This window comes from Pseudopipra pipra, chromosome 5, assembly GCF_036250125.1.
Source record: "Pseudopipra pipra isolate bDixPip1 chromosome 5, bDixPip1.hap1, whole genome shotgun sequence".
NCBI lineage: Eukaryota > Metazoa > Chordata > Aves > Passeriformes > Pipridae > Pseudopipra > Pseudopipra pipra.
Genome location: NC_087553.1, coordinates 66826261 through 66840757, shown reverse-complemented (window position 1 = coordinate 66840757; position 14497 = coordinate 66826261). Strand labels below are relative to the sequence as shown.

General features: G+C 36.2%; 1 protein-coding gene across 2 annotated transcripts in view; it reads left to right on the top strand.

The window, feature by feature from the left end:
- The window catches only part of SEMA3A (semaphorin 3A), a 325143-nt gene that overhangs the window by 287033 nt on the left and 23613 nt on the right, over positions 1-14497 (top strand). For both annotated transcript variants that reach the window (XM_064656446.1, XM_064656447.1), the window contains 5 exons: positions 981-1095; positions 1194-1263; positions 2322-2466; positions 8359-8578; positions 13666-13757. In XM_064656446.1, coding sequence (XP_064512516.1) covers positions 981-1095; positions 1194-1263; positions 2322-2466; positions 8359-8578; positions 13666-13757 — 642 coding nt within the window. The remainder of the gene's footprint in view (positions 1-980; positions 1096-1193; positions 1264-2321; positions 2467-8358; positions 8579-13665; positions 13758-14497) is intronic.

Here is a 14497-nt window from a genome sequence, read left to right as displayed (position 1 = left end):
GAAATAACACATCAAAAGGAATACTATTTGGTTCTTCTTTTTGGGGGGAAACATCACAAACTATGATGTTTTGTTTAAAAAGTCATAGGCATCTTCTGAGGCTTAGAATGTGTCTGCAAAAGAGAGCCTTTTACAGGAAATTTGATACTTCCAGGTGGGCCAAAAACATTTAAAGAATTTGCTTTTTAAATGTTAATAATTTTCCATTCCCACATTAGTGAAAATCTTTAAAACAGTTGTTTAAGGTTAGGTCCAGAAATGGGCAACCATTCCAAAGACCCTTAGTGACTGCAGAATCCACAGTGATAAATGTCTAAATTATTTTCTGACAGACTTTTAAAAATATTTCTAGAAATGAAATTATATTAAAAAATGTTGTAGCTTTGGGAACTATGATAATTTCAGTAAAAATTCATGTTAATCCATAAGCACAATTTCAGTTTAGCTCCTCAAATTCAGTAGTAGCTGCTTTAAAACCAATTACCCCTTAAGTATGAAGTCCTTGGGGCCCTTTATTCCTACATTTTGCAGCTGTACAACTGATCCCACTGTTCTGGCATTTTTATCTACTTTGTTCCATTGCAACTTGCATTTCTACTTTTTTGCTACCCAGTTAAGCATAATAAACCCCTCAGCTTTTCCAGGACAGGGCAGACTGGGAACTCTGAAGCAAAATATTCTGGCTGTTTGTCTTTTTCCAGTGTTATGTGTATATATATATATTACAATATATAAAGAGTTTTGGGCTTTTTTTGGGTTTTAAATTATGTGCTACTATGAAATATGTCACTATACAATGTTAAATAAAAGTAATTCATAGTTTGGGTCTTTGCAACATTATAATGCTTTTGTACGTAAAGAGTGAATTCTTCTCTCGTTTTCTCCAAATAGCATCTTATTTACTCATTTTCTCTGTACTCTGTTGATACTTCAGATAAGGACTGTTGCTGTATATTAATGCAAAATACTTTTGTCATTAGAATGACTTTGGTGGACACAGGAGCCTTGTTAACAAATGGACAACTTTCCTCAAAGCACGTCTGATTTGTTCTGTGCCAGGACCCAATGGCATTGACACACACTTTGATGAACTGCGTAAGTGGCAGAGATGGCTTTGAATATAGAAATGTTTTCAGATATTATCTGTATGAATGTAGCCTAATTTTCTTTTCTCTCTCTTGATATTGTTACAGAGGATGTGTTCCTAATGAACTCAAAAGACCCTAAAAATCCAATAGTCTATGGGGTGTTTACAACTTCCAGGTATAGAGCATATCATTTTACTTGCATGGAAACGTGTGTGGCTGCTTGTTTTAAAGAGGTCTCTTTGTTAAAAATGTTTTCAAGAAACACAAAATTTTCTTAACCTTTGAACTGAGAAGTCAGTGGCAGAAAGAAATAATGAATTAGGTCTCTTTCTTATGAGCAATGTATATCATCACTCCAAAGCTGGCAAACACAAAGACTCTCAGGCTGTTCTTGCTGTTGAATTGGCTCTTTATAGTGGCGGTCAGCATTTGTAGCCCTTTCCACACAGATTTGGAAAAAGAACACAAGCAAAAATAAACTTGTTTGGGGGCAGTGTAAAATAGAAAATCTGTGGTGTGAGAAATTGACTACTCAAGGATATATTAGTAAAAAATATTGCTGAAATCTGGAAATCTTAATGATCTTTCAAAAGTTCTGTTATTGAATCACATATAACTGTGACATGAATGTTTTTTGTTTCACTGTGCTTTCACCAAGAAAAAATATACTTGTAGCCTGAGGAAGGTTTGCAGTACTGATTGCACTGCCACATCTATCTGTGAAGGAAACAAGTTTTAGTTTCTAAACAGAAAGAATGTTTCTAGTGATACCAGGAATAGAAGAGGGAAATTTACAAGTCCTTACTGTCTTCTGTAAGAAGTCTCAAGGTTAGAAACAGCACTGAAGTTTGCATGCGTGCTGCCCAAGTGGTGGAAAAGGCTGCTAAAAAAAAATAGAAAAACGTGCAGTGTAGGAAAGGATTGAATAGTTCTCTAGAGACAGCCCTACTGAAGTTTACTCAAGTTTGGGCTTTGGCCTTCTGGGGACAGTATATTTTAAATAGTGGAGTAGCAGCCATCTGCTTAGGAAAATGTCTGGGAGATCGTATCAGTTATGCTGAACTTTCACAGGAGGTGAATGAGGATTGCTCTGAGAACATGTCAGGGTTTTGATAATCAACACATGCAATAAATTAGATAGCACCAAGCTGCTATTCCCACAGCTCTACCACTTGATTAAACTGACTGATAATTTAAAGAACCTGATTTGATTTCTTCTCCCCTCATTTTTAGTAATATCTTCAAGGGATCAGCAGTGTGTATGTACAGCATGACTGATGTGAGGAGGGTTTTTCTTGGTCCCTATGCCCACCGAGATGGCCCAAACTACCAGTGGGTTCCCTACCAAGGGCGAGTGCCATATCCACGGCCAGGAACTGTAAGTACCCTAAAAAACGCAGTAATCAAAGCTGGGAAAACTATGGAAAATATTTTCACACGTTACATGGTCCTTAAACTGACATCCAGGAAAAAAACTGAAACAGATAACAAAATGGAGAGGGTGGCAGAAGGGAAAACTAACAGTTCCTCCAGGTCCAAAATATACTGATTTTCTTGTAGCGTATGAAACTGCAATAACAACGTCACTTGGATTTTAATTTTGGCATTTGTATTAACAACTTCAGAAGAAGTTTGAGCAATGGCTGGAGAATTCGACTGAAGTCAAATATTTTAATCAATTATGCTGCATTATCCTTTCCTTGGAATTGGTTTTTTTTCCCAAATATTGGCTGAGTCATTCTTAGTGAGAACGAACGGAAAACAGAGCATCTGTCTGGCTGTTAAGAAATTTTCAATCATCATTAAATCAAGAACAGTGAAACAGATATCTCTGCAGTGGATGATACAGCAACTAGAATCTTCCATTGGCATTTTTAAAAATGTTTGCTTCTACCTGATTCTCTGTTTTTAGTTTATGAATGACTAAAATTCAGTCTATGTAAGACATCCATATTTACAACTTGAAACTGGTATCATCACATTCTAGAAATATTTAACTGCCTTTGAAATTTCCCGTAGTCTAAGAAGATGGGACATTTATGAAACGAGTTTTAATTGTATGCCTGGGGTCGCTCCTTAGCTTGTGTAAATCAGCTTGGCCCATTTATGTTCTGAACTATCATTGCAGAAGATTAAATATATACATATACATAAAACCATATATGTGTAAATAATATATATGTCCATAGTATTCTTTTAAAAGCCTTCTTAAATATAAGGCACAAAAAAGCAGAAATAACTTCGCTTCTTTAATTCATCATATTTTCTATTTTCATCTCGTATGTTTGAAACTGTCCTTTCAAACCTGATCTTTCAACTGATATATATGCTCAGCCTAATGAAAATTACTTCCTAAGTAAAAGAAAACAGTGGCTCCCTGACAGCCCGATTCCACAGCACTCCTCACTCCTTCACTGTGACTGCTAAAGGAATTTCTAATTTTTTCCAGGGTTAAAACACAAGCTCTGCAGCATAGAAGAGATTTCATTTCTCATTTGATGGTGCCTTTTTTATTCCTAATAACTACAGTTAATTCTGATATGTCAGAAGGCTAGATTTTTTGAAGCTGTATTGCTTTACATCTCTGGGGAAAATGTGAATGAGTAGATATTTTTGTTATTTCTTGTATAACTATTCTCACTTACTTTTCAGTCTGACAGACTTAGTGTTCATTATCCTGTTTATTTAGATTCCTCTTTGTTTCCAGTATCCATTAACCTTTCTAAACAAAAACAGATAATAGGCATTATTTAGAACACTGGACAAAGAAGATGGTTAAGAAGGTTACGTATTTCTGTCACAGAAATAAATTGAGATAAAGGACTGACTGCTGCACAGAGGCTCTGTTACATTCATTCCTCTGCAGAGATCAGATACAGCTCTACTGAGATTCTGAATGCACAACTGAAATAGTTGCCCATAAGACTGGCAACACAGTTCTGCCCACGAGACTGGCAACACAGTTCTGCCCACCTCAGGTTATTCCAAGACTTCTCTTAGGGTCTTGAGCTGAGATCCATATGGGAAAAGAATAACTTGATGAAATTCCCCAGAACAAGCAGAAAAACAGGGAATCAAATCCAGCCCCTAAGTGGCAAAGTGACCTATGCAACCAAAGCTTTTGTGAAAGTAAGGAAATGCAGTAAGGTTACATATACTTTTATTTCTGTCTGTGCTCTTAGAATGAATGTTACCCTTCAAATTTCATTATAAAATGCTTTTAATAAGATTCACAAAGTTCAAAGATGTTCAGATTCCACTGTAAACTGTTTTCTTGCCTAAGGGCAAATGTGATCCCAAATTTTACAAGTTTACATAGCCCTGCAGCCACATCATGTAGTGCAGGAGGCCATGCCACTGTAAATGATGATAGAGGGCCTGAGACCACCAGTTTCTCCTAGCCCAATGCAGGTGACTTATCCTGAGTTCTGCTGCTTTGAAAAAAGATGAGTCCCCTCACAGTTGCTAAAATTATTCTATTATATTAGTAGGATAAAAGTGGATTTTAAAATGAGATACATTTCTGGCTGTAAAGAAGGTTTTTGTTTTTAAAGTGATAGAGTTGGATGTGTTTTCAGTGGCTTTGAAGACTGTTGAGAATAAAGAAGAAAGATTTTTGAAGTTCCTTTAGATCTCAGACCTGGGGATTCCTTTTCCAAGAAATGCAAAAAGAGAAGGGGGAAAAAACCCTTAACGTCTTAAGAGTAATTCATTTCCAGATTGCACTGCAGTTAAACAGTGCTGAATTATCTCAGGAATTTAATAGGTGAGGTGCCAGTAAACTTCTCGAGCATCTGGTGACCTACCCAGTATGAGGAAGGGAAAAGGAAAGTAAACGACTCTTTTGAAAAGTAAGAAAACTTTGTAAACAATTCTACATCAGCTTCACATTTAACAAAGGAGTTGCCAGAATTTTTCCTGTAAGATCTATAGAACTTGGGGGTTTTAATTTTTTTTTTCTTTTTTTAACTTTTTAACAGTATTTGGCAGAGGAGGGAGGATTTTTGTATATATCTCAACTGAGGTACCTCATCTTGAATTCTTAACTGACTTTCTGTGAATTCGGCTGCAGAGCTAAAGTTTTTTTCTGCTTCATGGCACCAAGAGTTATGACCAAAGCACATTTTCTTCCTACCAGAATGTAAATACTGATTTCTTCTGTTCTGTCGGATTCACTAATAGGCCAGTTAGGGGATAACCTAGTTACTTCCTCCTGACTGATCAAATCCCCTATATTGCCTACTGGGGACCAACAACTGGTATTGAATGTAAAATGCAGGAGTTCTTTGACTCTGCTTGAATCCAAGATCAAACTCATTTCTCCAAACCGTTTCAGAATATTTGTATTCAGGCCTGTATTTTGGCAGATGAAAACCTACTTCTTTGCTATCAGTGGGATTGATTTGGTATATAAACACAAGTTCTGATTAATCACCTTGGCAATTAGCTTGATCTAGACCCACTAATACCAAAAATGGTCCTGTAATTAGCACCAAGGATAATGTCTTTGTTGTGTCTCCTGGCTTTGTGTTCTTCACATAAAACATGACAGAGCTTTCCTTCTCAGGACAGTTATTCTGTTCTGTTCTATCCTATCCTATTCTATCCTGTCCTGTCCTATTCTGCTTCATAGTCCTCTGCAAGCAGTTTGGACTATGGATGGGCTACATCTCACCTACTGATGGTGCCCATTTTATTCATTGAAAAGGGAGGGATTTATAGCAGTGGCAGTTGGGTTTCATCTCAGTTTTCTAAAGTAGGATGGGATGAATATGAGCCACAGCCTAGTCCACTTCAAACTTAACATGTAAAGACACAAGATTACAGTAATTTAGAAAAGTGAGGGATACAAGGAATAACCTTGGACTCAGAATTGAGAGTGTTAAACACACAGAATTATGACACTAGTTCTAGTTTTATGATTTTTCCACACAAAATATATCTTGGTCCATAGAATCATAGAATATCCCGAGTTGGAAGGGAAACACAAGGATTATTGCACAAAACAGCCCCAAGAATCACACCATGTGCCTGAGAGCGTTGTCCAAATGCTTCCTGAACTCTGGCAGGCTTCGTGCTGTGACCACTTTTCTGGGGAGTCTGTTCCACATTGCTGCAAGTAAAATCCTTTGTTGGAAAATGAGTCAGAAAGTAAATATTTAAGCTATTGAAACACAGATTAAATTCATTTGCTTATAATTAAAAGGAATATTCACTTAGCATTTTTTCAGTGTTTGCCCAGATGCAATTAACAATACTTAGTTCTTCTGTAGTGAATTTTATACTTAGAGCGCTTTATATATATTATCTAATTAATTATTATCTAATTATTATGTAATTAATCTTAATAATTAGTATTGAACTGTAGTTAGAATATTAATCGAGATGTAAAGTAAATTTAAAATTGAAGCGTAGAATTTGAAACACAATTTTTGAGACACACAGTGGTTTGGCCAATAAATATGAAAAGTCTATCTGATTTTTTTTTGTACAAAAGAGCAAGTGCATATAATAAAGCTAAAAAGGTTAAAAAATCACAATAAAATAGGTAACTAACTTGCTTTCTGCTTTGTGTGCTCCACATGCATTAATCAAATATTCTCCCTCCTTCCATTCCTCCCTTCCATACCATGTAATGAAACAGAATGAAGGAATTTGCTTACTAACAAATATGCCAACAAGGGACAATTTACACGTTATATGTCCATGCTGGAAGAGTCCCTTTGCTGAGTATAGCAACTACTCCTTTTGCCAACATTGATTTTTAAATTTTATATCTGATGAATTATTAATAGTTTGGATCAAGGTGATAGCAAAGACAATTGATTTCTTCTGCTGAGCATACTGCAAGGTCTGGATTCTTGGTTAATAAGATGTTGTCCTCTAGGTTTTTAATTTAATTGGTGGATACTTTATACCTGGATATAAAGGGCAAATTATGTAGGGCATTTTAACACCAATTGTTTATATTTGGGGTTCAAATACCAGAAAAATAATTATTATCAGCTAGGTTTCAGAGTTTTATATGTCTTAAATAGTTATCTGAACAGATCAGCATTGGGGTCACCAAGTTTTTTGATGAGTATCTTTGGCTTGGTGTCATTGTGACTCATTTTCTTCACCCATTCAACAATACTAATACATTACTAATGCTTATGTTAATGTAACCTCTAATTGTTTGTAAAATAATTACCGATTCTGCAGAAGAGATGAGGGCAAATGGTGATGATCAGTTCTTGAGTCACCTGATGGGGATATGTGGTAGCTGAAAGTGGAGGAATACTTTTGTGACTACCAACACCATGGTCTTACCTCCCCTTCCCTTTTCAGCCTCTGTGTTTTGCTTACATTGGGAGAACATGAGCTAAATGTGAAAAGTAGAATCCTCTGCTTTTCACAAATTAGAGGCAAAACTGTCTGGCCCACCCAGGACTATATATATATAGGGGCAAAGTGATTCTTTACTATCTGGCTTCATGGGGACCAGATTAATCCCAAGGGGACAGCAACTTTTCAGTCACTGCGCAGGACACAACAGTGAGGAGCTATTTCAGTTCTTTAATGAGACTCGTCTCACTTAACTGTTCACATGGGCAGGATCATCACCAACACTCATAGAAGGCTTTCTTTAGAAGCAGTGGGGAGAAAAACAGATACATTTAGGACGTGACTCATTAGATTTGATTTAGCGTAACAGGATCCGTGTATCCGGACTATGTGCATGACACAGGCTTGTTGAGACAAGCAGGAGTTTGAAAAGTCAGTAGAACAGGAAATTGTCCCAGGATTTAAGGATTTGGTTCCTCAGAGAGTAATTCATACTTCCAATCAACTCCTGAAGATAACACTTTGAAACAAAGATGATGGCATAATTAATTAAATTAGTGCTGTATACATAACCAAATACTGAAATTGCTCGCCTCATACTGAATGATTTTGGATATTTCAGGATTTCTGCCTTCTGCCAATTAAAGACTAATACTAATCACAATGGACTGAAAATCCTTTTGTTCTGCATAGCAGTAAGACAAATGGTGTATGAGGATCATTTGCATTCTGTTATCCATATTGGTTTAAATCCAAAATAAATAAAAAATAGATACTGTCAGTAATAGAGTTAAGTTTTGCTGTCAGTCAAAAAACACCTAAATTCCCTGTCATATTTGATTATAGTTTGCAGTAGTTGGGATGATTGTAACGAAATGTATTTCTAATATGTTTCTAGTGATAAATAATAAAAGGTAAAACATTTCCTTCTTTTTATTTCCAGTGTCCCAGTAAAACATTCGGAGGTTTTGATTCCACCAAGGACCTTCCTGATGAAGTTATAACATTTGCCAGAAGTCATCCAGCTATGTACAACCCAGTATTCTCCATTAACAACCGTCCAATCATGATTAAAACAGACGTGGACTATCAGTTCACACAAATTGTGGTAGATCGAGTAGATGCAGAAGATGGCCAATATGATGTGATGTTCATCGGCACAGGTAGGAAGTCCTGAGTCTACAATGTGCCTCCAGGCATGGTGGAAACATAAAGCAGATAAAATTTCATACTCTGAAAGACAGAACACTGACAGAACAGTGTATACCTGTGAAAATTTGGGGCAGGACTCAAAACCGTGCGTGTGGGGAGCTCTTTGTTACATATGTTGACTGTTACAGGTTCAGGCCGTGGCCTGCATAGCTAAACTCTTTAGGAGTTTTGCCAACTGGATTAAGATGAAACCACCCTCTTTTCAACTACTGTTATTAGGGATTTTTATTAGAAATATCTTGCCTTATTAATTATAATTTAGTATTAAAATGAGGGTTTGAAGTGCAGCATAAGAAGTATTAACGCAAGTAAGGCAAGTATCCAGGTATGGGAAATGTCTTGTGTGCCTTTCAAGTATTTCAAGTATTGCCTTAAGATGCTCAGCTCTTTAGCCAAAAGGATGCATCATTTTACTTAAGATGAATATATCTGGCACATGCAAAGTGTTTTCAGAAGAGCTGATATTCAAATAGAAACATGTTATCCTTCCCAAAGCATTTTCAGAATCATACAGCTTGGGCATCTCATAAAAGTGGAAATATGTACCCAGAAAAGACATTTTCTCCAGAAAGGTAATAATGAGAAATAAATGTGTCCAGAAATTAGGTGATATTCATTTTCCTAAGTCCAATACCTTCAGAACTGTGCTGAGTAGTAGTTGGTGGATCTGTTTCTTCACCTCTGAATATTTTCCATTGGTGGTCTGATGTTTCAGCTATGTTGAATAAAAGTATTTTAAACTTCTACTGAACATAATTGCTAGTAATTAGACGTTGGCATCATGAAGCCAAAACAAATCAAACCAAAACCCTACTGTTTCTTTTCAGCTTTAGACCAAAGAATATCTGTCTGACTGTCTCTCTTATAACAGTCCAATTTTTTACATGCTTTAAATACAATTCTGGTACTCTAGACCTGGGGTCAGATTTCCAAAGCAATAAATATCAAGGTCCCTTTCATGTTGATGCCTGAAATATATTATGAGTAAACTGAGAGCTGATGAAGTTTTGTGTACCAAACACAGTGCAAGCATAACAATTCAGACCATTTACTGCAGAAAATGCAGCTCTGCAGAAAGGGTTACAGCACTTTAAAGCTGTGAACTGAGTTATTAGATACCAGTGCTATAGTATGCTCTTGCACAAAACACTGAGAAGTATTTCCATATGATTTTATACAACACATATATTTTCCATCACTCATTAGAGACTTCAGTGCCATCTAAAGTTGGCAGTATTTGGTGCCTTTCATCAAGTCTTCTATGACCTGTCAGCTAAGGGAAAAAAAAAAAAAAATTAATGGCAATACTTCCCTTGGCTGTGCTGTGAGGGAACAAGCCCTTCAGCATCGAGAGTATGATGCTGAACAAACATAAGGAGCTGATTTAAGTCTATATCTTGAGCAAAAGAGGTGCCATTTATCTCACCAAAGCTTGGTATTCAGACTGAAAAAGATGCATTGGTTTCTGCAAGGAAAAGCAGTAAGTTCTTCCAGAGAGAGATTCGTTGTACTTTCTTCAAGGCCTCTGTTAGAGTAAGGTGAATAGTAACACAGAAGTTCCTGTCTGTTTTCAGACAGCGCAGGAAGATTTGCTTAAAGCTGAGCTACAGCTTTTAGATAGTTACCATTATGTATACTAGTTCTTTAGTTATCATTATAGTAGTTCTTATGTAAATTGGTCAGGCAAGATCTCCCTCTAAAAGAACCTCAGTGATAATTTTTACCTTGAGTTGGGAATTTAGGCATCCACCTAATTCCCTAAACCATTAATATTCAGGTGTGTGGTAAGTGCTTGGGATTCCATCCAGTGTAGGCAATAGCCATGCCCAAGAACTATAAGCAAAGTATTGAAACATTGTTACTTGTATTTGCCAAAAGATATTTCAGCGGCAAAATCCCACCTTTGCCGCTGTATAGTACTAATATTTCTTGAAATACTACTTTTGTCCATAGAAGCTGTCCTTTTCCCAGCAGGACTTTATACCCTCATGGGGCAAGAACAGGCATTACAACACCCATGCTTGGAGCTGGAATACAAAAGATGTGCCATGCTTCTCTAAGCTCACTATCCGTACTGTGGTTTTCAGAATGAGGAAAAGGCATCTTCCATGTGGGGGAAAAATTAAAGAGGCAGAACCCAGGCCCTGCCTGCCTTCTCACTGAGCCAGCTGGTCAAAGTCAAATGAATCAGAAACAGATACACAATCAGAGTGTATTACATCTTCCCAAGCAAAGAACTAAACCAGGGAGCAGATTAAGGACTCTAGTCCATTTTCCCACTTGATGATCTAAAGCCAAAATTATGCTCTCTGGGGTATGACTGGGTTTTTCTGTGCAGGTCTGTCCCATCAGATTAGATATATTTCTCTGTGTTTTCCCATTGCTGTTACAGCAGTCTACATTATTCCCATGTGCTGCTGAACTGCAATATATTGGAGAAATACTTTTTTTTTTCCTTTTCATTGAATAACTGATGATAATTGAACACAATATAATTAATAGCCACCCAGTGTGGTCACATTTTCCTTTCCTGTGGGTGAAATCTTTAGCTGAGCAGTTTCTTTCCCACTGTGATTGTACCACTGTGTTTCACAATGAAAATAAAATCCTATCGGCATACTTGAAAGTATATCAGAAAAAAACAGGATTTAAGATATGCTCTTAATGCATATCCTGAATGTCTAATGTTTGGGATCCTTTGGCACAGTCAAAGTACCTCTGTCAGTAAAACAAATTAATAAGAGTAATTTTATCCTACCAAGCAGAGCCTATTGATCCTAAAGGAGACACCTCATTCCATTTGTGTGAAATCGTTTGAAATACTACTCTGTAAAACTTGATCTAGAACTCAGATAAAGCCCCACTTTGGTACCTGTGGCCTGACCAGAGTCACCACAGTGATTAACACAGTGTATCTTTGACCTCAGAGGCTTTCTTGAGATCAAGCAATTGTAATTGTTGCAGGATCCACTTAAAAGTCAGACCTTTTGTGGAAACAACGTTCTGGGAAGCTTGTGTGTCTGCTCAGTGCCCACTCAGACTGTTTCATGAAAAATCTCCCTTTATTTCTAGGAAATGGCATTTGATAGATTTTGATTGAGGACAGTCCTAGTCCAACACAGAATACAGTTGTGACACTTTGCTATGCTGTTAAATTTATTAGATCAGAGTTCTCTGTTTTTTAACTGTAAAATGTATTTTCCTCAAAACCACAGTGCAAAATATTAGGATAATTAAGGAAATGAACTCATCCATTAAATTACAAATATAACTAGTGCTAAGTTATCTGTCGTTCTGAATTACTCTGTGGATTTTTTCTCTTCTTGTTTTAAAGTTTATATTGCATTTGTTCTATACTGCTCTCAATATTTGTTGAATTAAATATATTCAATTAGCACCAGTAACCATAATGAAAACCACTTCCAAACCCACTTATCTAGTATATTTTACTAGCTTAATTTTTACATATAGCTGCCTAAATAAAAAAAAAAAAGTTGTGTTTTGCTTTGCTGTTGCTTTAAGAAAGAACTGGGTTTTTTCTTTTTAAAAAAGAATATATGAGTTTGTGACTAATACAAGAAAACAACGATGTACATATTCTTGGGGGGGGGGGGGGAATTACATCTTTCTAAACTTCCAAAAATATGTATTTAGAAACCAACATCTGCTTAAAGGGAAGCAGATGGAAAAAAGAAAAATCTCAGTTCTACAGGATATTCTAGGTTTTCTAAGATATTTTAGTACAAATTCATTTAAAGAGGTTAAATACCAGAATTTCGTTAAATCATTAGCTCTTAAGTTAGTTGCCCTATAAAAACATTTTCAACATGTGTAATCTCTTTGTTTCAATTTTATGCGTATTTTAAATATAGAAGTGGTGTGTTGTCATCTTTTTAATCAGAAGTTTCAACTAACACACACAAATATATATAATTATAAAATATATATATACTTGATTTTGTGTAACTGATGGTTAAATTCTTTAGAATGTTGACCCTTATAGTTCCTTCAGAATTTTATCCACATAAAATGCTTTGTATTTTCCTAAACTATTACTACTGTAGGATGTGCAACATGAAAAGTCCTCGGGGATGTAGTTGGTATACCTATGATACATTTATATGGCACTACACTTGGCTGGTTAAAAAGAAAAGTCACATAGAGAGTGTTTGCATTTCAGAGAGTCTGCAGTGATGCGTGCCAACCTAGAAATGATTCTTCTGCTGTTTTTTTCCTGGAAATTTTGTTCATGGAAACAAAGAAATAAATCACAGATGCAGAAGCTGTATAACAGAGGTGGTCTTCAGTCTCAACCATGTTGACAAAACCAAAGGCTGTAGCTCTGGAATTTCAAGTGCTGGCCTTGCACATGTTAAAGCCAATTGCAAAACTCCAAAAATGTAAATGGATATAATATTAAAATTCTGGCACACGCCTGTTTCTAAACCAAAGATTGAAGTTGTATGCTTTGTACTCCTCAGTGAAGACCAGTACCTAACAGACAGAGAAATGTCTTAAGGGGCTTATACATCTTCGGTACTTTGTTTGACACAGGGAAGATCTCATGTACTTGAGAGACCCAACAGATTCATCTGTCTGACAACATTTGTCCAGATGGTTTTATGTCCATACTGTCTTTACATGCATTTTAGGAAAGACAAACATCATATTCAAAATGGACTATAAAACATACCTGGGTAAATGTAATACATTTCCTTCCTCAATTATGCATCTGTCATTTTATACTCTCACTTAAATAGTATTTCATTACAGTTTATTCTTTAATAACTGTAGTAGTATATATCTTCTTTGTTGTATTTTGATAACTGAAAGACTTCAGTAAAATTCCCTACTGAAATTCAGTGTTTTCTGAGGTTATTTTAAATAGCAGCTTTTATTTTGAATGAGTGCTGAGAGATATGTAGCTTCACAGTCTTTATATGTGAAATAATTATATACTACAAGAAACGCTGGCTGCTACAAAACTTAAGTATTCATCTTAAGCACCTGAAAACTCCTTTTTTTTTTTCTTTTCAAGATATTGGAACAGTTCTTAAAGTGGTTTCAATTCCTAAGGAGACTTGGCATGAATTAGAGGAAGTCTTGCTGGAAGAAATGACAGTCTTTCGGGTAAGTGAGGCTAAATTTCAAGTGTCAGGTTGTAGATTTCTCTGTGGACAGCTGCAAACTCAACTTCTTGCACTCTAGCCAAGGAATAGCCTGGCATACACCTCTAATTAGCTTGTTATTTAGAGACCCAGACACTAGTCAAAATAAACTTGAAACTTTCAGTGCTAGCTGGAGGTTAACGATAAAAGGAATGGTATTGTCGACTCTTTTTTGGTGGTTTAAAAAATAAATTATTATTTCTGAATCTTAGAGCTGTTGCATGCCAAAGTTAAATATCTACCTGTGCAAGTCTAGGAATAATGCCTGTCTGTTGTCTCCCAGAGTTATGCAATATATGAATTTATAGTTGTATCAGCTCTTAACACTATTCAGACTATCAGCATATTGTAACTAGGAAGATACTTTGGGTAAACCAGTGATGTGCCCAGATTTTTTACAGCTAAGGAACAAAGAAAGTGTTTATATTTTCAAAGGTGACTTAGGGACTCAATTTCATGGTTTGACACAAGGCACCGTAAACACCTCCTAAACTTCAGCACTTTTTGGTGAAAATCAATCTCTTCTATTTTTCCTTTTGAGCCACCTAAAAAATACGGCATCCCATAGGCACTCCTGCGAGGCGAAGCTGAGCAAACCTTTCAAACAGTTTCCAGACAGAACGCAGGAATGTCTCGTGTTTTGTACACAACAACGAATCATTTACATTCCCCAGGTTATTCTTCTTGTCAGTGCCGTTTTAT